General features: G+C 38.5%; 1 protein-coding gene and 1 long non-coding RNA gene across 15 annotated transcripts in view; one reads left to right on the top strand and one right to left on the bottom strand.

Annotated features, from left to right (window-relative positions):
- Positions 1 to 25,282, top strand: part of PLD5 (phospholipase D family member 5) — a 334,219-nt gene extending 308,937 nt beyond the window's left edge. For all 14 annotated transcript variants that reach the window (XM_064414641.1, XM_064414645.1, XM_064414642.1 and 11 more), the window contains 5 exons: positions 3,953 to 4,150; positions 7,261 to 7,400; positions 9,116 to 9,281; positions 12,749 to 12,863; positions 14,137 to 25,282. In XM_064414641.1, coding sequence (XP_064270711.1) covers positions 3,953 to 4,150; positions 7,261 to 7,400; positions 9,116 to 9,281; positions 12,749 to 12,863; positions 14,137 to 14,372 — 855 coding nt within the window. In that variant the 3' untranslated portion in view covers positions 14,373 to 25,282. The remainder of the gene's footprint in view (positions 1 to 3,952; positions 4,151 to 7,260; positions 7,401 to 9,115; positions 9,282 to 12,748; positions 12,864 to 14,136) is intronic.
- LOC135297280 (uncharacterized) lies at positions 9,013 to 11,010 on the bottom strand. The gene is made up of 3 exons (XR_010359329.1): positions 10,869 to 11,010; positions 9,480 to 9,607; positions 9,013 to 9,118 (listed from the first exon to the last, which is right to left on the bottom strand). It is a non-coding gene; the product is annotated as an uncharacterized LOC135297280 (long non-coding RNA).
- Positions 25,283 to 27,359: the final 2,077 nt, after the last annotated feature.

Below are 27,359 nucleotides of genomic sequence, written 5' to 3'. Positions count from 1 at the left end.
TGCCAGTGGCCAGAGCTTTTGGGTAAGAGGCAATTCCTTCCTGTTGTTTACAGGATCAGGTTTGGGTGTGAACAACTGCTAAAAACTTTTTCTTTAAGCAAGGGGTTTTCTAAAGCTTCCTGCTACATTTGCCACAGCTCAGATATTGCAAGCTGTGAACCAGATTGTGTCGCTCTTATGTAGGTCAAATAGTACCTTGCCTACACAGCGGGGTTGTCTCTCAGAGTGTAGCTCAAGGTAAATATAAAATGAGCTGTCTCGTCTGCACAGTGCAGGGTAAGGACACATCGAACACCCTCTCTGGCCCCTGACCCAAACAGACCAAAAAAGTCCTGCTAACTGTTTCTCAAGGTAGGAATCTTACAGCGCTCTGTGTTCATAGCCTGCATTGTTCAGGTTCTTTTCCCATGTTTTTTCTTCCTTTTGCATAGGATGCCTATGAATGCACATGGAAAAAGTATAAGTAAAAATTCCTCTTTGTGAAATGCTGCTTTTTGTCCAATTTAGCAAGGAATTCCTCCTCTTGTCATAAAAAATTACTATTTTTCTATCTAGGCCATATTTATTATTTTTCATAGCTTAACTGAGTTCTGTAGTTAAAGTGTCATTGTACAGTGGGAGGAAACTACATTTCTTAAGCCAAGTATGATTATTCACTCTTCTGATGCTTTAAGAAAGCCCTTATTGGCAGGGAAGTCAAACAGTAATTTGGTAGTCTTTAATAGTTGCTCTACACAAATGTAAATGGCATGGGGAAAAACAAGGAAAACAAGCTCCCATATTTTTCATTCTTTGATTGGAGTTCTTAACAAAGAGGAGAAGAATCCTGCTCAAGAGAGGACACAAAATTCTCTGTACAGATAGCCATTTCTTTCCCCAGTCCCTGGCACATGCCCTGGAAATATCACTCACAAGCAACTGTACAACTTTACCTTCCAAAAACTTTTGTTCCATTTTGAGGTAATCAATTTGTGACTCCATATTTTCATTTCACTTTTATCTTCCTTAGTTTCATTAAGCTTTTGATTTTTTAAGATCTTCTTCACTTTAATTTTTAGTGACATTTTCATTACTGTATTAATTGCTCTTAAAACGCAGGATGAAGAAATACTTCCCTTGCCTGAAGAGCTTCTGCCCTGAAGGGTTTTACCTTAACAGATACCTCAAATGATGCTTAGCTGAAGATTTCCATGATGACAAGTCAGGGAGCAACACTCAGATTTTGATTCTTACAATATAGATGTTTTTTTTCTGCTTCTCCTCGGAGACTACAAAAAAAAAGTCTGTAATGACAGCAGCTCTCAAACAGAAGAGAAAGACTTTTTCCTTATCTAGATGTCATACCACTTCATACTAAATCTATCACTACCTGATTCCTGCTGCCCCCTATGCCTCCAGGATTATAAGGTTTCATGATTAATAGGAAGAAGAGCATTTTCTTCTCACCTCAGAGTATGGGAGTAGCTCAATGTAGAAGATGCTTCTGAAACAGGGTTTTGGGGTTTTTTTTGTCTCCAAACGTACTGGGGCTGTTACACAAGAAAGGAGACAGGTGGGGTTTTACTACAGACATGTATTGTTTGCATTTCAAGGGGATGTATCACACCTAAGCTGAGAGGGTCACAAAGTGACAGGCTGACATCGAAACCGGTTTCTTACGGAAAATTTGGTTTGCGCAAGAAGCATCAGAGTTGCTGTTTGCCCTCTGCCTGTAGCTTTGAATCTACTGTTCAGGTTGAGTTAAATTTGAACTTAAGCTTATAAAAGCTTAATGAAAACAGGCAGCAGAGGATATCTGTGTTTCACTAGCGAGGGAGAGGAGCCCTGCCTCTATCACGTATTAGGGAATCCCCGTGGGGAAAAGCTTCAGAAACAAGAAAAGCTTTGATCAGTTCTTTGAGAAGCCAACTGCAAGACGCAACACCTTGGGAAGGCAGCGTTCATTACTGCGCTGTAACCACATCTCTGGGTGGCTCCATGGCAGCCCCCGGTCTGAGCCTATTCCCTGCGGGCGGCCGCGCCCCAGCCCGGCATTCCCTCGGGAGCGGGTCCTGGGGAGGGGCTGGCGCCAAGGCGTGCCTAATGCTTCGCTTGGCACTCCGGCTAGCTGGTGATCTGTGAAAGTGGCGTTTAACAAAATCCATTAGTGCCCCTGGCTTCCTCCCTATCTCTACATGAGGAACCACTTAGGCAGAAGGGCAGTCTCTCGATTCTCAGGGAGGGGACTGCAGGCACTCCTGTTGCGAGGAGAGTTGCTCATGCAGATGCAATCCTGGCAGCTTCTGGTGTGCAATGAGGACCCTTTCATCTTTACTTTTAATAGAATGGATAAAGTGGAATGGTAATAATGGGACTGATAAATGAAAGGAAAAGTGTAACCACATAATTATGTCAGAATCAACTAACAGCCATGAAAAGCCGATTAAACCACATTATGCAGATAGATGTAACAGAGTACTATTAGCAAGTCCTCTGCAATAGCATGCCTGGCAATTAAGAGAGCTGTATTGGCAGCACACAGTGAAAACAGTGCTAATGTATAGTTAAAAATATTTGGAGACAAATAGTGCCCAGACTATGGGGACAGCCTAGAGCTGAATACAGGAGCATCCTCGAAGATACCAGCACCCAGGAGAAAAATTAAAGATGTTATTTCAATAGATTCTTCAGCTAGGATGTTGGTCATATTTATATTTAGCATAAAAATTAATTTACTGGCTTATCCAGAAATGAAAGGCTGCAGTGCAGTTTGGCTGCTTTTTCTAATTCTCTGCAAATTTCAGGTTGTGCAGGCTAACAGATTAAAGAAGCTTGCAGAAATATTCTGATTTAGGTAGCAATAATATTAGGTCTTCTTCCTGTGGTTACAACTATTCGGCAAATATTTAGGAACGAGATAGCTCAGTGTTGTGTATTCTTAGGGATGTGGTATTTCCAGGTCGGGGACATGAAGAATGTGTCACCCATAGAATTTCCTTCTCACTGGATTATTGTGTTCACCCACCACAGAGGGAGTCAAGGTTCAGTTCTGTCCTTCGCTTTCTCTCTGCCCACTCCTGTAGAGTGGCTCACATCTGCAGTCAGGGAGAATTGCACTGGAACAAGCTCTGAGATATCATCAGTGTGGGGTTCAGAGTTCCCACAGGCTTTACAGAAAGATACGCTTTTACCAGAAACTCGTCCGTGTAACTGTGGAGATCTCATCTAAGGGAATAGCATCAGTGGGAATATTTTGGAGTGAAAGGGTAAGCATGCTGGAGAGTTCATATCACCCTTGTTTTCTTCATCATGCCAGGCAGACATCGCAGAGAGTTTGCCTGCAAAAAAAAGCATGGATCCTTTAAATATTTATTGTACAAATGGTTTTCCAACAGATACATGCGGATTTTCTTCTTGCTTTGTTTTAGAAGATGGCTGAACTATTTTTAAATACAGGTAATGAGAGGTCAATAGCATCCAGACCCACACCAGTCCTTTTTTGAGCTGTTCTAAAGCAAAGGAAGGGGAGAGAATGAGCATGTGGTTACATTTTGATTACAAAAGCCAGACAATACATTTGAAATTGAAATTCTGTCAACAACTTAGCTACTGGGGGTGTAAAATTAATGAAATCTCTGCCAAGACAAGATTTATGATGATCAGGAGACATGCCTTTACCTAAATGAGAAGTGGGATTGTGCCTGTTGAAGGCTAAAGAAGTTAATTGTACTCTGCTGTCTGTATTTACTTGGACTATTTTTCCTCATAATTTATATGTGAGAATGTTGATGCTTGTTATGCTTACAGAGTACTTTCTGTGAGAGAAAAGTATCATTATCTCCCTTTTAACATATGAAGAAACTGACACCCAGAAAGCTGGGGCACCCGAGGTGAGGTTTTTGTGTTCTTGCTGCATACTTCCACAGATCCATCAAGGAAAATATCACTAATGATCCAACTTTTAATTTCACAGATGAAGGAACTTGGCGTCATCGTATACAACTGTAGCTGCCTGGTCCTGGATTTACAAAGGATATTTGCCCTGTATAGCTCATTAAGGTATAAGAATAAAATACCTCCGAGTTGGTCTAAGAGACTCTATGGAGTGTACGATACTCAAAATAAACTGACACTGCAGCTGAACGAGACAAAATCAGAAGCTTTTGTGTCGGTAAGTTCTGAAATGAGTTCCAGGGTGTGGTGGGGGAGGATAGAGAAGAAATGTACTTAACCCACAAGAGTTTTGAAAGACCCAGAAATTCGAAAAATCACAATTTTTATTTTTTGTTTAGTTCTGGTTTCTATGATATGCAGTTTGTCAGGACTTTAGATGCTGCAGGATTTCATTTGCGTATTATTCAATTTCCTTTTCTTTGCAATGTTCAACACTTTTCCAGTCATGTTCAGAAAACAATACAGAGACCCTTCAAATTAAATTATTTTATTTATACTAATAGATAGAATGTGAATGACTTGGGAGTAAATGAACAATTAATCAGACATAGAAAATAATACAGAATAAGCAGAGTTTGCATTTTTATCAATGTAATTTATAAGAATTCACCTTATTGCAAAGCATTTGTACTTCTGTACAAGATCATCTATTTCAACTTTATTTTTAAATGACATTTTAAAACTTCTAAAATCCAAGCAGTGATCCTCATGGAAGCACTGTTTGTGCATGTCTTTTTAATGGAAAGAAACTGAATCCTCCATCTCATCAGTGATGTAGCAAAACTGGAAAAAAGTACCCAGTGAGATAGAGATGATGGAAGATGTGGAGTGTCATTTATTTTAGTGGTAATTATGTGAGTGTAAACTGCCCCTTCAAAGTCAGGAATATAGATAAAGTTGCTGAGAGTAATTTTCCATTCTCTATAAAACAAGGGCAAAACCACCATTGCTTTATAGCCACTTTTTAGTTGTACAGCCACTGGCATCAGACAGTGCAGATGAGTGGTTATACAGGGCAGGGTTCCCCTTCACCTGCTGGGCACCAGTGGACAGACAGAAAACTATTTTGGAGTGAAAATGTGGAAGTGCCTAGGACAGCCAGAATAAATAGTGGTTTGAAAAAAATGAACACTTCCATTGATTCTGGAGAATCTTAAGGACTAGCTTGAATGAGAGACAGAGTTTTGGACAGTTTGCTAATGCACCGTGAAATGAAAACCTACTCCTTTCTAAGAAATCTGTAAGAAATGGAGAAATCCTGCTGAAAGTCGATCCTGGAGGGGAACACGGAATTGAAAGCTGGTTAAGGCCCAGTTTAAGGAATCTGGGATCCTAGGCAAAGGCAGATGGAGAGAGACTACCTTTTTTTTCAGTTTGCAGAGTGTTCCCTTCCTCTGTGACTTTTTCCTTTCCTGTAGGCATGGAAGCCTCTTCTCTTGGTATTTCACTTCAGAAAACAAAAGGAAGGACTCAGTAATACTCAGGAGCTCAGATCACTGAAGTCCACCTCCAAGAGCTACCTAAATTTGTATCCACAGCCACTTGGGACTTGCCCTCTTAAGTGCAGTCCTAGAGTTGCTTGGGACTGACTCGGTGGACCAAATGTTAATGCTGCTGTGTGTTCTCCAGCTAATGATCAGAAGGAGTTTCCCAGGAGCCAGGCAGTTCCCTTGCTGCCGTGGCAGTCCTGCCTGGGGCAGAGACAGGCTGCTGCCTCCCCGTTGGTTTGGGATAGCACACCCCAGGAGCAGAGGCATGGAAAGGTGCTGTTCCCAGCCAGAATAAAGGCCTGTTCCTCGTAGGTGAAGAGGAGGAACAGGTGGGTGCTTGATCAGAACAGCAAGTGCTACACAACACGGAGATGAGTCCTAAGCCAGTCCATGGCTGTGGGGCAGGGATCAGCTGTGCCACAGAGTAACAAGTGGAATGCCAAACCACAGTGCTACAGTTAGAGTTTTTTAATGAGATTTTTCTCCTAATTATCTTCAGGAAGTCTTTCACTTTCAGATGTTTGTATTGAACACATCTGAAGAAGGCAAATGCATGACAATTTCTTTCTTCAGCTGTTCTGTAACTTTAAAGGTCAAGAAAATAATACAAGTGTTAAGAATAACATCTCGGAGCAATTACCCCCAAAAAGTGTCAGATAATTGAAATAAATTATATTTAATATTTTAACTATATTTAAATCATTTTACCCTTTTTTCTTGAGTTGAAATTAATTTTTTGAAAACTTACTTCAATGTTTGTGCTATATAAAACAAACGTAATATACAGTCATTGAATTTTTTTGTTATACTTGGGAATCGTAGCTTAGTGTTGCTTAGCAACAAACTCATCTTCCAGACTGGCTGATAAAGTGTAAAAGGTTTTGGTTTTTTAGTGTTCAGGAGTGGATCTGGAATATTGGTCTTGAAATCTTGCTACAGTTAATTTTCTAGTATTTTCTGTACTTAGTTGTAGTAAATCCTTAAGAACACTGTCAGTAATTAGAAAACACTGTGACAGGCAGTGTACTGAAATTAAGGAAGACTAATAAAACCATTGGGATCTTTCCCTAAAGGAAAGATGCTCATCTGGATGTCAGCTGCAACCCAAGCAAGTGACAAAGGTGAGAAGGTGCTACAGTGGCAGAAAAGCACATGTTCCATCTGGGTTAAAGTGCCTTCAACAACCTCTGTCCCAGAAATGAAGTCAATGCAACTTGAAAGGGGGATTCACTTTTCTCTCCCTGCTTGTGCAGCAGAGTAGAAAGTCCTGGGCACATCTGCCACAGATGAGCAATTTCCACTGGCTTCACCTTGCCTCTGACACCCCCAGAAGATTGCAGAAAAGCTGCAACCTGGGCTTCTACCAGCTCTGTACTGGGAAATTCATACCTGAAGCTTTGTTTTAAAGATAAGTTTCTTGCAAAACTGCAGTGTCTCCCTGCAACTGATATAAAACACTTAATTCCTGCTACCAAGTGAAGGATCACGCTCATGTGGCAAGAACATATGAACACTCCATCTAACAGAAACCAGTTCTGGGGCTCTTTGGACCAAAATTCCCTGAAATATAACTTCAATTACAGCTTCTTTCATTACAGTAGATGTTTTGAAGTCTGTGTCTTTTGCATTTTACCAACAGTTACACCTAAATGTTGAGGCTTTTGAGGGCCAAGTAAGCAAGTAGCTTGCCTTTGTAGCTTTGAGTATTCTAGCAGGAGCAGGACAGCTGAAGTTAATAATCTCTGCTAAAATAATGGATACTACTTCTCATCTCAAGACTGAGGGGGAGAGAAAATAAATAGTTTTTAATGCCATATTTCAACTTTTCATTTCACAGAACTCACCCAAACTCTTCTGCCCCAAGGACCGAGTCCTGGATATCGAAGCTATCTACAGTGTTATTGACGATGCCAAACAGTTTGTGTACATTGCTGTCATGGACTACTTGCCCATTGTCATCGACACCAACGCTAAACGGTGAGTGTCCAGCTCCAGCTGGTTCCCATAATGCCAGCAGGGTCTGCTGGAGAAAATTAACTCACAGGAGGTTAGTTACTACTGTGCACCAGTTTCTTGGGGCCCAATTCTGCTCTTATTGAAATCAGTGAGAGTCCTACCATTGACTTAAATGGGAGCAGAATTGGGACCTAAGAGGACATTTCCAGTTCAGGGTCCTAAGCTTTGGATCTGCCTGTTGAAGGAGACCAGAAATTGTCTAGTCTGACCATCTGCATGGGACTGGAACCCAGGAATATAAGTCTGCTTACACATTAATCCTATTTCTTGCACTATTATATTGACTATTCTGAGCCCACAACTACTGGCATATTATGAGTATCATGCAGATATTCAACATGACAGTGTGTTAAGAGAGAAATAATGTGTATACTGTGTGGGAAATGTCATTATCTTACTGGCATACACATATAAATGAAAACTCCCAGTTCAGAATAGATTACATTTGAATGATTTCACAGTTTGGTTAACTGAGAGGTGATAAAACCAAACAAAACTACATAATGTTCAAACAGCCAGTTTGTATGGACCATTAAAAAGCATTCATGGGTCCAACACTGGAGCCAGAGTGCATCAAAACCATCCAGCTCAGGAGGCAACTATCCACTGGTCCCTCCTACTCTTGATAATGTTCACAATGAATTCAGAACCTAGCAAAGCCTGCTGTTCCATCTTTGCATTTTATTTGAACACAGTTAAGCCAAACTAAGCATGTGGTTGTGTACTCTTTTCTATTTAGAGCTGTTCTGTTCAAAATTTTCAAAAAATAATTATCATGTGACTGATACCAAGCATAAACTCTTTTAAGATTATGAGAGAGTTTTTCCAATAAATTCATTATGTACAGCCTCCATCACAGGGAAAGAATCATGGGCAGTGCTTTAGGAACCACAGTCTCATGTTATGTATGCTTCCTACTTCTCCTTTATCTTGGAAAGCATCTTAGTATGTAGAACCACTACAGTGTTGTATGTTATCTCCTATACTCCTCCTTACTTTATTCTCATGGTGGAAGCATTCAGAAATCTACTGGGTTAGGGACATGCAGGGAAGCACCTGTGTGAATTTGTCAGCATTTTTCCTTCATCATGGATTTGTGTTTGAGGCACTGCCCCAGCATCTCTACGTTGCCAGCTTCCAGTTTGTGCTTCTAAGTTATTTTCTGGCATGGTAGAGCTCGGGTTTCATTAGCCCTGGTGTTTTGATGTTGTTGGAATGTAGAAAACGTGCATTTTTCTTTGTTTAATTCTCCCTACCCTGCCCTGCTCCCACCAAATGTCAGGAATACAAAGCTAACTGTCAATTGTGAGAATAGCACCGTGGAAGCCACCATCCCACGGCAGAATTTCTGCACTCCTATCACATAGCATCCTCCATAAGCATCCCATCTCATCTGCTGCTCCTGAAGGACACAGGCACTCTGCACAGCAGCTCTGTTTCCCAAGGAGAAATCACAGAAGGCATTCCAGTGCCCAGGCTGTGCTGTCCCGGTGCTTAGGGGTTGAACAAGGGATGCCAGCCAGGGAGATGCGGTGTTCCAGTTCCCTGACCTGTGTCAGCAGGGAAATGCTCTGTGGCCATGTCTGGGCTGGCCAGCAGCGCCCTCTGGCAGCGGCTCTCCCAAATGTTTTAAAGTTTTAAAAGTTCTCTGCAAATGTTGTCTTCTTTCTCCACAGGTACTGGCCGTATTTAGATGGGAAGATAAGAGAAGCATTAGTTTTACGAAGTATTAAAGTACGACTTCTCATAAGTTTCTCGAGAGACACAGATCCCCTTACTTTTAACTTTGTTTCATCTCTGAAAGCTATTTGCACCGAAGTTCCAAGCTGTAGTTTGAAAGTTGTAAGTATAATCCATATTACTTTAAAATATATGATAATCCCCACCCCCCAAAAAAGAATCAAGAAAATAAAACAACTGAGAATTTTTTCTGTTATTATCAAAGTCTTTAAATTCAATTAAATATCAGGAAATGTAAAATATTGAACAAATAATTTACTCCTAGTACTAACAGAATTCGAAATTAAGACAGAAAAATACCTTGGTGCCAAAACGCAGTCAGTGCTGTGGACAGCCTGTGCAAAACACCTCATGTGGTCTCTCACAGTGAAGCCAACAGAGGGAACTGTAGCCACTGGTCATGTTCATACTGTGAGATAAGAGTCAATCTGAGAGAACAAAAATATGATTTAGTCTGCATTCACGTAACCTTACTGTTAAGATGTGTAAGCATCTACTTTTTCTTCAGTCAAGTGAAAATTACAAGAAAAAATAATGAAGATTTTACATTAAATTCAGGCTGCAAACTCAAAAATGTGAAGACCAGAAACACCACTCTGGGGCCACATTAGCCATGCATGAAAAGTACAGGAAAGTGAGAAATAACATACAAAAGTATTAGAGAACACAATGCATATTAAGTGCTATTTCCAGTGTGACACACTTGACTTTTATGAAATGAGGCACACTGGAAATCAGCCACCTTGGATCTTTGCCAGGGAGGAGGTTGTGGGTTTATTTGGCTTTGTTTTTGTTTTTTTTTTCAGGTAAAAGTTCTAAATAATCTGCTGAATTATTTTGATTTCCTAACTTGATAATCCTGTAAATCCTTCTGGCGGTTTGAAAATTGACAAAAATTCTAAAAAGGAAGTACTATTTCTTATACACACAATAAGTGGTATTATGCATATCTAGAAATAGGGCTTTTTGTTATAATATATGTTGTTATTATAAGTTTCCTCAGTAAAAAAGCAGCATAAAGTGTGGTTTTAAGTAAAAAAACCCCATACATAGCTGACTCTGTTTAAGACACTTCAATTTTAAATAACTTCTAGCTTTTTCCATATTTATCATCAAAATTCTATTTATATATTCAGTTGTTTTTTTTTTTTTGCAAAGTGGTACCTAATACTTATATCCATTGCCATCTATTTACAGCAGATAAAATCTTTTGTACAGAATTTATCTTGTCAAGAACTAAATGGTAAAAGGAAAAAAAAAACCTGCTCCTAAACATCTGTTCTAAATAGTTCAGGTAGAGTCTCTGCAGTTAAAAAATACAAAAAACAAAAACAACTTCAGGAAAAAAATGAGCTGCAGGGAGTTGTAAAGGTACAACACTAAGTCAGTTACCTCTGTGTGTGCATCACGTTTCCCAGTCTGGGTGAACCACTGCCTTAAATAAACCTTGTTATGGGTAATAGCCCAAGGGTCAGAGTTTGCTGTTATCAATTTGATTTTGGCTGACAGCAGTGCCATAGGCTCCATCTCAATTCTCTTTTAATTTAAAAAGCATGTCAGGTGAGCAACTGCTTTTTAAAGATGCATTTCTTCTGTATTCATCCATTACAGCCAGGATCAAAGTGAAACAAAACTATGTGTGTTTATGGAGGAGAAAGAATAGGTTAAAAAAGTAAAAAACTAAATTACCTTTTGAACTATTGAAAACATTCCTTTTCCCTCTTGGTTCTGCTTTGGCTGTGAGAAAACAATAAACTAACCTCAGTACAAAAAATACTGTCTTGCAGACATGTATGGTGTGTGTTTATATACAAATACACTGAAATTTTAAGAGAAACCTGTTACAAATTCTGATTGAAATTGCACTTAAGGTTGCTAGGCTGCCACAATACCTCCATATGGTCCTGACCAAAATGCCACACACACCTACAGCACATGACCTCCTATCCCCATGTTGTCCTGTTCTTTTGGGGATCCTACAAAGCATACTCAGTAACTTCTTATTTTTCATTCAGCTTTTGATCCTTGTGATATGCCTTGTCTTGATTGTTTTCCTTTATTTTTTTTCCTTATCCCTATGGAAAGACCAGTTTGGCTTAAAAGTTTGCAGTGAGTGCTAATGGCTGGCTGCAGCTGCAGGGTGCACTGGTTTGCCAGTGGCCATCCTGGAGGAGGAGATGCAGATGTAATTTCTCTGTTGGATGAGAATCTCCTCCTGGTTTCTCCTGACCAGGCTATTGCAAATTCTGGTATTGCCTAACTGCAAGTACAGAGTTAGGGCACTGCAACCCTGTTACACCTGGCATTTGCAGCCTCTCTGAGTCCTATTCACAGAAGCATTAATGATTACTGGTTTCAACTGAAACTGTTTTGAGAATGCAAACTCAATACAAGTACTCTGAAGAAAATGACCACTGGAAGAACTTGCACCTAGAAAGCTTTGTTTGAGAGCTAACTAAATGCTATAAGCTCACAGCCATAGGGCAAGGAGTAACCTGCATATCAAACTGCTGCTGAAGCAGGGAGCTCTGTCCTGTGCACAAGTGGTCATGAAATTAAAGCTTGAATCAGAAAGGGCAGACTCAAGGTGAAGAGCTCATCACTGTGCTTCTTGGGACCTTAATTTCTGTATTCCTTACATTTTGTGTACTTGACCCTGTAAATGTATCCTGTGTGTGCGAATGCCTGCTCTAACTCTGAAAGGAGCAGCAGGAAGGGGCCAGCTCTGCTGGGTGCAGTGCTGAACAGAGGAAGGTGTGTGCTTTGAAAGGGCCTGCGAAGTTATGACCTAGAACAAAATTGTCTCTAGACAACTGGAAAACACAAAGGAGTGGCAAGAAGCATCTATCTACAGCCAAGTTATTCTTGAGCATCCATGTGAATCTATTTTTGAGTTATGTAGGTGTATTCTTGCTCACTTTTGTCTGTTACTGATCAGACTAAGAGTGCATATAGCTCTAAATTTATAAACAGATAAACAACCAAATAAATAAATAAATCTTGCTCATACTTCACTCTCCAGGGTAAAGCATTTTCCTCTTGTTGCCTGGAAAATTTGATCTCTTTATACCAAATTCAATCCTGAGAAGCTTCTAAATTTCTGAAATCATAAGTTTCCTATTGGAAGCTATGCAATGTGTGATTGCAGAGGTATTAATTCAGCTGTTGTTGTGCCACTGATCCCAATCCTGAAGCAGACTTCAAACCCCAGTGTCCCTTGAAAAATGAGGAAATCAGTTTAAAAAAGTTCCTGGCTCTTACATGGAGAACAGATTTTTTTTTTTATTTATTTTACAGCCTTTACTACCTGGCACTGTATTGCTTTTAGCATGCAGTAGCCATATACTTTATATAGTTCAGAATGCCAAGGCAGGAGTATCATAAACTATGAGAATTTAATTAGAAATGCAATGTGCAGCATTTTATTAAAGGTAATACTTGGCAGTAAAAACTCAAGCTGTTCTCTAGTACCAACTAATTTTCAATAAAGATTAGAGAACAGACTGTATTTTTTCACTCTCTTGTAGAGCAATTCTCATTAACCTGTGTTTCTTTCTATTTCATGGCAGAAATTCTTTGACCTTGAGGAAGAGAGTGCCTGCTTTCTTAAAGAACATAAGAACACTTCCCTTCCCAAACTGAATCGTAACAAATACATGGTGACTGATGGAGCTGCGTATATTGGTAAGTAACCACACCTCAAGAAATTCTAGTTTGTATCCAAAAGCGTGAAATAACAACCTTTTGTAGAGGAGCAATCTGCAGCTGATATGTTCTTTAAGTGAAGATAATAGTTCATTTATTTGGGTCCCTGGATGATGACTGAACTTTCTGATCTAAAACCTGTTCTTCCCCTCTGAATCAGTTTCTCAAGACCAGCATTCTGCTTTCAGTATCCTAAAACAGACTGAAAGCACAAATACAACACAATTTATGAAGCAGGTATAATTATTAGCATATTCTCTGGTTCTGCAATCCAATGAAGGTGGAGTGTTCTCCTTTCCCCATGTTATTACTAGAGCTATGATCAATTCTGGCAAATACTGTACAGATGCTCTTCATCCTCATCATCCAAAGCCTTACTCCATTTATTATAATGGCATTTCAGACACCCTCCAAGTACATACCTAACTGGTATTTTGGATTAGAAGTGTATTAAAAGTGTACTTAACTAAAATTTCTGTGTGGCGCCTCATAAAAGTTTGGGATTTTTTACTTTTACTTGAAAGCATAGGAAAAATTGTCCCTTGTGACGAGGTTTCAGTTTACCATCCCTGATGACTTTAGAATTCGTAACATTTCCTGCTGAAGTAACAGCCTTGTTTGTCCAAGGCTGTGTTTTAAGTGTATAATTTAAAATACAGTTATAGTGAAATAAAGAAAAAAAGTAGCTGAAGCACTTGATTTACCTGCTTTCCATTAGTCCAATTAACCTTTTTGCCCTGATATCTCCAGGATTCAAAGTGCTTACTTGTTACCTTTGATTTCCACAAAGATTGTAATAACGGGCATAAACCAGTAAAGTCTATTTTTCTTTCCTCAAATAGTATCTATCAATAGGTGAGTTGTAAAATATCTATTGGTTTGGAACTTTGAATTGTTTATACAGAAAAAAAAAATCATTTTTAGCATTGAAAAGGCCAGTGAGGAAAGTAAATGGAGTAATAATGTAATAGATGTAGAAAGAAGAGCAAATTAGTTTTGAATAAATAGAAGAACCTCTGTTCACTTCTGAAGGCTTAGAGCTGTTAAAACTTCCAGAAACAATCTTCACTACGCATGGTATGTATTGGAGCTTTTTTTCCTGCTGCTATTAAAAAAACCCCTAACTTATTTCCATCTCTACATTGGGAAAATGGTAGTGTTTCGTTCTGGATTGCCTTGAAGGAGATTGGTTTTTATTTGGTTCTTTTTTTACTGCTAGAAACTCACTGTCTATTCCTGCCTTTGCTTGCAGGTAATTTTGATTGGGTAGGAAATGCTTTTACGCAGAATGCTGGAGCTGGCCTTGTTATCAACCAAGCAGACGCGGGGAACAGCACAAGCATCATTAAGCAACTCAAGGCTGTTTTTGAAAGGGACTGGTATTCACATTATGCCAAAAGTTTACAACCAACAAAAATCCCAAACTGCTTTAACCACAAACTCAATAAAGGAACTTCAAATAAGACTTCCATGAGCAATGTGAATTAGAAAGACTATTTTACCGTTTAGTATGGCAATGAAGAATTATGTTGGGGTGTAGCCTTCTTTCATATTTACAGACAAAAGACTTAAAGAAAAAGCAAAAAAAAAAAAAGAAGTTTGGTTTGGGGGGGTGTTTTTAGGAAAAAGCACACTTATATTAAATCTGTCTAACCTATATTCTCTATATGGATTATTTAAGACTTTCAAATTTGTTACTTCTGACACTGAATGTCATTTCCACTTCCATGTAAATTTTAATGTTCCACATTTAAATTTATCAGCAATTTATGAGCATGTGTCAATGTTTCTGTTTTAGGACTTTCCCCAATTGCCAACCTGGTTAGAGCAAACCATGAGGCAAAATGAAGATTTGAGCTATGAAATGGCATTCTAAGATCAGTTATTATTGACATACAGATAAATGGTAGGTTTACTGTAATAGAAAATGTAAAGGAGTTAGCAAAGTTTCACCCATAAAATAATTCCTTTTGAATAACTACTCTGTCATAAAAATACTTACTGCTTTTGAGCGTTTACTTTGAGTATCACTATTCCATGTCTTCTAAATAGCCTTAAAATACATTGGAGTTACAGGACTGGTAATTCTTTCATCTCCTAACAGTATGAGAAATTTTTGAGGGGTTGGGGTTGGCCTCATCAAGTTTGTCATATTCCTTAAAGCCTCTCAGATTTTTTGTCAAAGTACTGTGGATTCCTTTCAACAGAATAGTTATTTCTAATTACATGCATTTCATCTAACAGTGAAAATCTCTGGGTTAATAGCTAAAACCTAGAAATGGTTTTTTTATGTTTTTGTAATCTGAAGAAAATTTCTTCCCCAAGTTAAATATTTGTCACGTGTGAGTCAGCAGATATGTGATGACTCATTATTGAGCCAATGCACATCTCAAAATTAAATACTGCTTTTTAGAAAGGCCAAGGGTTATGAAAAATCATGCAATAATTGTTGTTAAATAATCATACAGTAATGTTGTTGATTTTTACACCTGAAGAATTTGATTTCCTAGCTTCTACTTTGAAAAGAAATAAAAATTGTGAAGTGACATTTTTTGTAAAAATATCATCCATATAGTTAAATACACCTGCATGGACAGAAAGTGATGCCTTCATTTAGACCACAGTTTTAGTTGGTGTCAAAAGTGTGCCTCTACAATCACAACTAAGTTGCACCAAGAAGCAACTGATCTATAAAAGTGTGAATTTGCTCTTTAAAGAAATGCACAGAAATGTTTGATGACAGATTTTTCTCCAGTCAGAGCTGTAATAGCAGAGTTTCATAATAAAAATGTTTCACTACTATGCCTCTGCTTCCATTGAAGAAACACAGCCATGAAAGCAAACTGCATTCTGTGTTTTGTTAAATATTCACAGAACTTTTTCCAAAATGATGACTTTTCTTCTCATCTCCTGAAGGCACACTTCAAAAGCAGAGGGCAAATAGAGAAAGAAACCCAACCACTTTCCAATGTATTAATCTTACAAAGAAGTTAAAATGCATCTTGACTTTCAAAACATATCTTACACTTATAAGGTGAAAAAATTCAAATTTATTTCCACAGTGACCACAGCTTAGGAAATTCTAATAAATTAACACATGCACAACTTCAGATTGTCTGCTAGAGATACCCCACAAGACTAATTATGACCCCAAAAGGCACACTTTTGACAAAGATTTTTTGTTTATTTTGCAATTGCAAAGATTTACATCTTCTCACTGAAAATGATAAATCAAAAAAGATTGTCAGATTTTACAGAAAATATTTTGCACAACTCCAATAGTCAATAACATTTTCTGATATTCAGATAAACACATGGCATGTATTAGTCTCACACACACATAGAACAGCATATAATCTGTTATACTGATAAGAAACAAGTTTTTTAAAAGAAAAAGGTTTCCTGTGTTGCTATGAGGAAAGATCTTTGTGAGTAGAAATTTCTGGATTTTCTTCCTTCTGTATTTAATTTAGAGTATGTATAGCATGTATGGGAGAGAGATTCTAAGAACTTAACTTACTTGTTGGGGATTTTTTGTTTTGTTTAAGAAATGAGTATTAGTCCAGATTAATTACTAATGAAAATTTCAGCTGAGTTGTACCACCAATAACTTTAGTCTTGTGAGTCAAAAACCCACAAAATGAACAAACAAAAAGCCCACCACATTTTTAAAAGCTGGTTGAGATAGTTGTACAGTTTCGAGGTCCCTATGGATAGGTGACCTTAAAGTTTGAGATAAACTTAATACCATGACCTTACATAAAACACAAAATAATTCATGCAAACAAAAAAACCCCACTGCCTGTTATATGTAGCACCTAATGGCAATAATACACAATAATCAATCAATGTAGGGGTTTTTTCCCCCTCTAGTATTATAGATACTGCATAATTTTAAATGACATCTTGTATAAAAATTGGAGGATCTGCGTGGAACACAAATTTGTCAGACGATAAATCTAAGTTGGGTTTACAAAGCAGGGTTTATTGATGAAATCAAACTGACCATTGACTGATTTAGTATAACAAATGAATGGTAAAATAGCTTTACTGGACAGATCCTAGGAAAATGCAGATCATGAATACTAACAAGGTCTGCTGGTTTGCAAATATTTTATTATTGGCTAGATAAACAGATTCTTGGTGCTTCAACAACCCCCCTCAAAGAGCAGATACATAAAAGTACTTTTTAAAAGTGGTAGTATATTTTTGTTTTATGAATGGAAGAATTTAGGTGGTTTTGAACAACTTTCAACTCAAAATACTGGCCAGCCATCCTATAAATGGAATGGCAGACTCAAATTCCATTTGGTATAAAGTATGGATCAATACTGTAATAACTGTTTAGAATGGCGTCAGCTCCAAAGTAGTACATAAGACCTTGACCTATTACATTAGCCAAAAGACAAAGTGCATCCCTGAACTTCAGCAAATAGGAAATTTAAAATACCAGATTATTTTTTGAAAACGTATAAGGGGATTATTGCCAATTCTTTGGCCTGGGCCAGCGCTGTTACTGTTTAACTAGATTTGTTAAAACAGCCTCAGTTTTGGCTTCAGATCCTTCTACCACTGTAATAAATGGGAAGCAAATCCATTACAGTGATTTCACACTAGTTTAGCTGGGATCAGAATCTAAACCAGTTTCCTCTTGCTTCCAATCTCCTGAGTAGCACCACTGCACAGGCTATTTCCTAATGTAACAGGGATTTGCATTCAGGGGTTTCTTACAGACCTCACAGGCATAACCCAAAAGATGCACTTTCTCTAGGCCCTTCTAACTGGCATTGGTAACTCTGTCATATTAAAGGCAATTTCCTAAACAGAACGGTTTTATTCTTAAAGAATATAGACTGTAATTGTTGTTTGCTGCAAACATTTACTAGTGCCTTATTCATACAAGTTTTTGTTTAACTGTTCCTCACATGAAGTCCTGCTAAAGATCCTGTACCTTGTAATGAGGCATAGAGCAAACTTCCTAAGTAAGAAGACATTGTGATGTTTACAGTTTAGTACCTAAAACTAGAGTCACAAAAAGACAAAAAGTGGCTGCAAGATGTTGGTCCAAACCACAAGCACATCTAAACTGGAGCATTTTTATCCAATCCCTGTTCAAGAACTAAATTTCACAATTTACTCCTGGCTTCTTTATCCAGTTATCTACAACACAGTTGAATTAGTCTGTCCTGCCAAGGTATAAAATCTGAATTCCCCCAACATCTGGCTGCTATCAAAACCATAATCACAGAAATTTCTGTAAGCACAGGTTGAAGCCCAAATGTCACACAGTGGCTACTTTCCAGATCTTGCATGTTAAGTCTCAAGTTGTTGTGGGCCAGCTACTTTTTCTGCCTGAAGCATGAACTAGTATCCACAGCTACTCTCACCTCTTGTTTGAAGACCAGAAAGGCATGGATTGTGTGGTACAGCACAATGGCTATAGCTGTACCCTAACAGGAAAATATTTAGGCTTTACCCAATGTAGGGCCAGGTATTCCTCCCAGAAAATCCAGGCTGTGCTGGTGGTTCAGAAGAGAGCTTGAGAAACAAGTAGAAATGCTTCCAAATGCTATTTTTAACACCTACCCATTATTTGCTATACTACCAGCTGCCTAAATTCTACTACTTTGTTGAGATTTGCACACATAAAAGCTGAACAAATAAGTTCTGTTATCTGCCAGTTAACCCTAATCTAAGAAAAAATACAGAAAATTTATAGGGGTTTTTTGTGACTTTAGCATGTACTTACTGGAAAGAGTGATTAGAGTGCACTCTCATCAAGATGGTAAAGACATCAGCTGGCTCTTCCAGTTCTTCAGTCTGAAGTTCTAAATATCCCTGTCTCAGATGGTTATACACTTGACTCCTGAGAATGGCCTCATGGAGTACACTAAGTTATCTTCAAACCTTTCTGGTCTTCAAAATTAACTCATCATTGTAATACAAATATACTGACTAAATGTTTAGTATGTTTCCTGATGGTAATTTCTGGTGCTGTGTTTTTCTTCCACTCTTACCCTTTCTCTCTCTGCAGCTAAAATATATTCATGGTTTTTCAGTCATCATTATTCAAATGCAATCTGTATAAAGAAACCAGAATGAATCCTTGGTGTGTTTAAAATTCACAATGATGCCTCCCGAGTTAAAGGTACCACTTCTGACACTGCTCCACTTCTAACACTGCAAGGTATAGCAGCTCAACTGATACTGTAGGAGATTGCTTTTCTTAGCTGTAGTTTTTCACTTTAATTACTGCTGGATGTTATTTATTAATTTCTCAGTATTGAATCAGGTTGCTCTTGGATCATCACTTTGCACAAATGCCTTAGAAGCTTGCCAAACTAGCATGTAAAAGAGACCTCATTCAAAATAGTTTAGACAAGAAAAAAAGAACTCATGTGCTTTACACTCTGAAGGGTGCTGAAGTCAATGGATAAACTCTGGTCCTATAATAAAGTGGAGCTTTCTATTGTACCTCCGGTTTAGATTAATCCTGCATGGGCTTCCAGGAAAGTCTGTGAGAATTGTTTGTTTGAATTACCTTGTGATCAGGAATTTACAGAGAATCTGAAAATAATCCAGCTGTATTGAGTGGTTCAACACAGCAACAGAACTGGGTTCTCATGAAAACACATTTATATTCCATATCCATACAATTCAAACTGCATTAACATGCTAATGTCATGTTTTCCCTACAGTTCAAAAACATGTAGGACAAAAATCAAGCTACAGCAGCCTATTTCTGAAAACGTTATTAAAAACAGATTTTAAGAGCTTAATTCAACTCTGGCTGCAAATTATTCTGCTATACTAATGTAGTCAGCTCTATTTTGTTCACAACAAATTCTACGCTGAGATTTTACAGGAAGACTCAGTAACTTTTTAACTCTATAAAATAAGCATGATCATTCTCCCTTTAAGAACTGAAAGAAGGTTGATGGCCAATTCAGGCTACAGAACATAACAAAATATAATAAAATGGCTGGCAACTGCAGTATTCCAGAGGATAATTTTGTGTTATTTTGTGTTGCATGGCCACAACCATGAACAATATGAATTACATGTATCACAGTGGTGTTGCGTGAACACATGGTGGACATTGAATATCATACAGTAAAATCCATCCCTCTTGTAACAGCATAAAATGTAGAAAGATAGAGAGGAAGGGGCAAAAAGAGCCAGAGGCAAACTAACTTGGATCAGCTTGAGTTAATGGACTGGATGCTGACACAAAAGCTCTGGATTGCATTTTTATTTTGTTCCTTTCTCTGCAAAATCCTGTGTTTCTTATGCATCCTCCTTGCTTATCTTGATACGAGTGAAATCCCATGATTGTTTTCAGAATGAGGAAAGAACCTTTAACAACCACGAACTTATGCTGAATGGAAAGAAATCAGCACAAATAAAAGTCCATTGATTTCTCTTTAGCAGGTACCAAGTAGTAAAGCACTATTTGAAATGGGACTCCTCCTTGGACATTAGAAATTTCTAGTACAATATAAGCAAAAAATTGACAACATAGAAGGCACCTGCAAATTTCACATCGCACGCAGCATTTGCTTGTGGTTTGCTTGTTCTCTCAATGTACAAGTACAGTCATCAGACAGATACCATTCTGAACTATGGATAAACTGGTGAAAACTAAGCACAAGTATCAGGCGATCCAACTTGACACACTCAAATGAGGAAAAAGAATCCTCCCAGAAGAGCTAACTGTATAAAGTTTATAAGTCGCTTAGAAGCTAGAATTGTTTTCAAATGTAACTTTGAGGGACTTAATGTGGGTTTTAATGGGGAAGGAATCTTTATGTTAAAGATTAAAAGCATGCACTGTTATATGTAGTGTCTAAGCAAAACAGCATATAAAATGTAAAATGAGAAGCTCTTCAAATGGAAGTATGTAGACTAACTTTTTATGGACTGACCTGCTAACAAGTATTTTCTAGTAGATTTCAGTCTAGTAGATCTCAATGTTAAATTACTTCACAATAATCTCTTAAATTACTCTGCAAGTATTCCTTATTTGTGTTTTTTCAAGTTACACTGTACCTGTATTCAGTGTTTTACTTGAAACTTGACAAAAAAGCAGGATGCTTCTGGAAGTGATAGCTGTTTCTTTCTAAAGTTCAGAGGACTTCCTCTCTTCTAACTTGTCTCTTATTGTCTCTTACTTCTTCAGCAAGCCAGTCCAGACATTTGTCATGGCCTGAGTAGCAAAGAAAATGAAGTGTTTTTAGACAGCTGCTGTTTATGAAAACTGCTGGCTGTTCAACATGTTCTTGCCCTTTGAGAGATCCCTCACCTAATGAGATACTAGAAGTGTAATAAAGGGGGCCAAGCATATAATTCCAGGTGCCTCACATAATTCTTCACCTCGAAAGACACATATGCAGAATCTGGGATAAGAGATGGAAGGTGTGGGTGGGGAGAATGCTTGGCTGGCTTTAAATGAGGTAGATGGTCTTCTGATGACATAAATACCTCTTCTGGTGAGCTTGCTTTATTCTAGAATAAACCATTCTTTACCACACAGCCAGATTTGCAATGACTGAAATGTGTGGCTAACTTTAGCATGAAAAGGTGAAAGGTCAAATGCCCCTCATCTTTATGAATTGAACTAATTTCTTTACTATGTGAGAGGTAGAAGAAGCAGGTAACATTTGCTCTTCTGAGGGAACAGGCCAGGTTGCTACTAGAAATAGAGCTGATAAGGTTTCTAAAACAAGCAAAGATCTTACACATCTGACTTCTATTAATTCTCACGAGATGGTGCTTCTCTGTGGGAACTTGGGGCTCACAGCTTTTGTACCAATTTCTTTGTGGCAAACTGTCAGACTTCTCAGGAGAGCTCCTTTTCCTCCTTCTCACTATGCTCAAGACAGTTGTGACATCTACTTTTAACAATCTCCAGATTCTTCAAAGACATTTCTAAACTAGGCTATAAGAATTTTCCTTGTGAAAAGGAAAAATGAAGGGCAGGTTCAGTGAGGAATCCAAAGAACCTAGTACAAATATTAAAATACATAAGAATCAGGATCAAAACCACAAGGCATTCTCATTTTTGCCAGCAAATGAGACTTGGGAGGGTAAATGAAAGGCAAATGCAGTACGTCAGATTAATAGGACTGGAATTTATAAACCAAAATTCTTACTTCTATGGACAGTCCCCACATCTGAACTGCTGCTCTCAGTATGCAGAAATGCAGTGAAGAATCAGAGAACTGCTTTGATGTCCTGTATAAAGGTTTCAGCATTCAAAGTCTTATGTCCATTTCTCAGTGTATACAGCTTAGAAGGTAGGCTAAAAAATGGGATTCTGTGTATATTTATATAGATCTTACTGCCAAATAATCATTGAAAACCAGTCACTTCTCACAGCAGTTGTGTCTTCAGATGTCACCACAGAGATCTTATGGAACACGTCTGGAGAAAGAAAAGCAACATCTGTGGCAGCAAGTAAGCCAACCAAAAAAAGCTGCAAGCCCATTTCCAAGTGCTAGTTGATACAATAAAAGCATTCAAGTACCCCCATCCAGATCAGATTCCAAATGTCCTTGTATCAGATTCCAAATGCAGACTTGAGGCTCCTCACACACATACACTCAGAGACATATCCTCAAAGGAAAAATTAGTATCTTTGCTAGAAGAGCTTGGAACATCTCTAGCACAATTACTTGTTCCACTGCTGTCCTACTCTTAAATAAGGCTGACAGGAAATAGTACAGCTTTCTGGAAAGGGCCACATATCCTTTACTAGAAAATGCAAATATGCACACAAAGAGACTCAGAATAATGAGCTACCAAAGTGGACTCCTGGCTGCACACAGAGGGACATCAGTGTCACCATTTCTGATAGCACACACCAAAGCCATCTACTCACCTTGTCATTCCCACACTGCATGTGGGCCAAAGCTCACTTTAAAAAAAAAAAAACAAAGGGCAGTGTTTCTCTCTGAATGAAACATTCCGGAGAGGATTATACCGTTTTTTTCTTTTTATTTTAATAGAGAGAATAGCAATCACTGCCCCACTTTTCTTCCCTTTCCACACTCCACTTTGCAAATTAGCAAATGTTTCCACCATCTCTGCCTCATCTGTATTTTTCTTTTCCAAGCTATTTCCTGAATGCTCTTTCTGAATCCCTTGCTGCTCTTTGTACATGAGGATGAATTCCTGCAACTTACATTGTTGGTGCTGTAACATCCTACACGGTTACTTCCACTAGCTTTACCTGAAGTGCTCAGAAGAAGGAAGTGCCTGCACACACTGTTTAAAGATACACAAATTACTATGTACAAAGACGAGGGGAAGTCAGGGCAAAAGCAGAATGCAGGCACTACTGGAAAAATACCTGGACAGGGAAAGGGTCTAAAGTCATACTCTTCAGTCCAATTCCGCCTTGGCACACTCAAAACCTGTATCAGGATCTAGAGCTCGATTTTGCAAACCTTGCACAACTAACACAAGCCTTGCCTCCAGGTATTCTGTTTGCTGTTGGCCTGGAGTCACACTCCAGGTTAACCTGCCAAGCTAGGCAATAGCATAAGCGAGTCAAAACCACAGACAACTTCAAGCCACGTGACCTCACCTTTATCCTCCAGATGGCATTTGGCCACGGAGGGGGTCTAACCTGGGTACTTGTCATCTGGTGACAGTTAAGATGATCCAAGCTCACCATCATATATAGCACCACCACATTCAAAAGAGCAAATGAAGAAAGATATCTCTCTGCAAATGTATTTTAAATCTCTGAGTGTGACTTTAGCACTGCATTGTATTTTCCAACACAATCTAAAAGTATCAGGAGTCCTGTGTAGAGTTTGCAGAGCAAAAAGGATGTGTACTATATGTTTCCTACTATACCTCTTCTGATGGAATAAATATCAAATAGAAAAATCAGTCTAAACTTATTTTGAAAACTGCATGGCCAGCTTATGCAGTAGCTAGATATGTGGCAAGGTTACAGCATTACTCTCTAAGGAGAATACAATTAATATGCGTATATATTTTGTTCAATTCAAGCACTGTGTAGTCTCCAAGTTCTGCTATGAGAAGTATGGATCACTTCTCGTTATCCTTCCTATTCCAAACCACAGTATTTATCACAGATGTGTACAATGCAGCGGCATAGCTTAGGCCTGTTATATAGGTCAGTATCTGCAATGCACATGAGAACATAGTTTGCCACTGCAAAGGAGAGTGGCTGCAAAATCTATTTTGGATAATCCAATTTATATTTGAGGAAATCAATGTGTGGTCATTTCTAGAACTGTGAATATAAGGCAACTGCTGCATGCTTGTATATTTGATAAGTTTTATTATACTATATCCTTATATGAATGCCTATGCAGTGTAAATGCTTTAATATAAGATACTTAATGTTTTTTTTACACATTATTTTATAAACAATGTTACATTTTACTGCATGTTTATTCATCTTTTTGTGTTGGTACAATGTGCAAGCTGCAAGACACATGATTTTAATAACTTGCACAGCAGCTATTCAAATCCATTATAAAAACATGTTCTTATGTAAAGACTTAATTTGGCAAGAAATGTGCTTCCTTTAGACAATGGGCTTGGTTCACAGCAATACCTGCGTACTTAACATTTATTTATTAAAAAAAAAAAAATACAACATTATCCCTGAATCCATAAATGGGACCATTGAGTCTGCTGCGAACCACTGTGTTGGTATGCTTTTGTACCTTTGAAAATGTAAATCTGCATTTACTAGGAAAACAGATGACCTGTCCTGATTGCAAGGTGTAATTGAAAAAATCCAATCCTGAGCAGCCACTGTCTTTGGTGCTGCAGGATGACAATGTAGCAATCTTTTTTTTTCCTTTAAACAATACTTAAAGTTCATACTCATGACCTTAATTTAGATAGTTCATGTTACTTGATTGTGAACTGGGCCCACTGTTTACAGTATTACTATTCATAACCAAAGTTCAATGCAATTAACAAAATTGATCTAATTCATTTGCTTGGAAGAAAAAAGAGAAGAGGCTGCTTTTGCTGATGTTTTGGAGAGCTGGCTTGATACAGAGTGTTGCTTCTGTACCAATGCATTTTAAATGTAAGGAAATCACTGGCTGAAAGACTGATGGCTAAGACAGCATTGTCAGTGGTAATATACTGCTGGAAACTAAGTTACCAATGACATAACATAAATCAAGGTAGTAATTAATTAATTTAAAGATATGTAAATACTGATTTTAATGCTGCAGCATCATAGAGATCATTTTTCACTGCTTTGATATCCAAGGATTCCTAGTACTACACAAACGTATTTTATCTGCTCCATTTTTTAGGTTCGGTACTTTCATTCAAAGCAAAGTAACTCCCATTTCTTTGTACTGCACTGAAATAAAGAATCTTGTTTCAGTACATAATGCTTTTTTTATTCTCTCTGGTCTGTTTCTATGAGCACAAAATCTGACATATTAGCCCCTTCTGTCCAGCTCCCAGTCCTCTGTACAGCCCACCCCAAAGGCAGACCAGGTAACACGGACAGACCACCTGGTGCCTCCATGCAGGGCTCTGCAGAGCCTGAGCAGCGCTGGCATTGCTGCCAGACCACTGGGACTTCTGCAACAGAATCTTCTTTCCTAGTAGATTTGCATTAAAGTTCTGGTTGGAATCTGGGAAAGCAGGCACTACCCTGGATTTCTCATTTCTCAGGAGACACACGGAGTCATTGTGATTTTCTGTTGCCGGGACTGCTGTCACATTCTGTTAAGACTACAGGAGTGCTAACCAAATGAACATAAATTCCCCTCTGATTTGCATGTGAAAAGCTGCTACCAGGTTTAGAATTTACCAAATTCTAAATAATTCGCTCTATGGAGACTCATGTTCCAAGTAGTTTGGAAATGAGAACACTCAGCAGCAAACAACACTCAAACAAAAAGGTGAAGACTGATAGAGGATGGGAGGAAGCTGGATTTCCCAAGATAAACACAGGCCTCAGTAGCATGTGCTTTTGTAAGAGCTGTTTTATGTTGCAACAGGAAGGCAGATTTTGACCGCACAGGTCCCAGTGGGGTGACCAAGAGCTGCTGCCCTGTGACCCACAGAGTTTCAAATACAGCACCTGAACAGATTTCAGGTGCAGCAGGAGTGGTGAGGGCAGAACAAGGAGAAGGAATCAATTCCCAGAAGAGAAGCTTTACCTCAATTCCCAAACTACTTATATCCCGACTTGTTGGGGTTTTTTGACAATATCAGAGCACCTCACATTTTGTCTGCTTTTTGCACGACAGTTATTCTACTTGATTATTATTTTAGCACCCATTTTCATTAAAAATGAAGTATATGCTTAACAAAAATATGCATTTAGGAACTCAATATTTTTTTCCACAGATGCAGCTTCACAACAATCATATGAAGCAGGAAACAAAATATTAGTCCTGTTTACAGACAATTAGCAACTATAATTGCTTACTGTGCACTGTATCACTACAATTAGCCTGCAAAATACACAAAATTTACATTCAGCTGCTGACATCTATTTTCATGTTAAATTTCCTTTCCAAATATACATTTTCTCTGGAAATATGATTTGAAATGTTCAAATACATTCCATAAGAAGACAAAAAAATTTGAATCCCAGTAGCTGAAAAGAAATCAGCTGCAACGTCACAGCTACAGTGCAGGCCACTGCCACTGGACTGATTCACAGAGAAGGAAGGGATTTTATCCTACTCCCTGCCTTTGACCACAACAGGATTTGTGCTCCTGTGGAATGAGATGATCATGGTGAAATGATCAGGGTGGGTCCCCTCTCCATTCAGAATCACATGCACAAGAATAGAAAGGCCACCTTTCAAGTAAAGCAGACAATCCTTCTTTACAATACTATAATGTTTTTCTTAGGATACATCCTTTTCAGACTTGATATCCACCTCCAAGTTAGCACATACATTTTATCAATTAAAGTAGGGACTGATCCTGAAGATGTTGACATCTCCAAGAACTTCACAGTTTCCTACAAAAAAAAAGCCCTCCCCACCCCTGATTCTTTTTTGAGTACCAATACTCATTTCTCATGGAGTGCCACAGGTATTCAAGCAATGCTGCATGGAAAGCACCCAGCAAGTGGCAGCACCTGTACCCAGTAGGAACAACACCAAATCAGCTGTGCTATGCTCTTGGACTTGGCTAAGCCCTTTGGTACCAAGTGACAAAAAGTAGAAAAGCCATTTTCTTTCACATATGGGTTTCTTAGCAGTACTGCCATGGTTTAACCCCAGCCAGGAGCCAGGCCCCACCCAGCCCCTCACTCACTCCCCCACCAGTGGGGCCAGGGAGAGAATGGGAAGGGTAAAAGCTGGAGAACTCATGGATTGAGATAAAGAGAGTTTAATAGGGAAAGAAAAAGCCACACACACAGGCAAAGCAAGACAGGGAATTAATTCACCAGTTCCCATGGGCAGGCTGGTGTTCAGTCATCCCCAGGAGAGCAGGGCC

This window comes from Passer domesticus, chromosome 3 (genome assembly GCF_036417665.1).
Source record: "Passer domesticus isolate bPasDom1 chromosome 3, bPasDom1.hap1, whole genome shotgun sequence".
Classification (NCBI taxonomy): domain Eukaryota; kingdom Metazoa; phylum Chordata; class Aves; order Passeriformes; family Passeridae; genus Passer; species Passer domesticus.
Note: the sequence above shows the minus strand (reverse complement) of the source record. Positions and strands in the feature narration are given on the sequence as shown.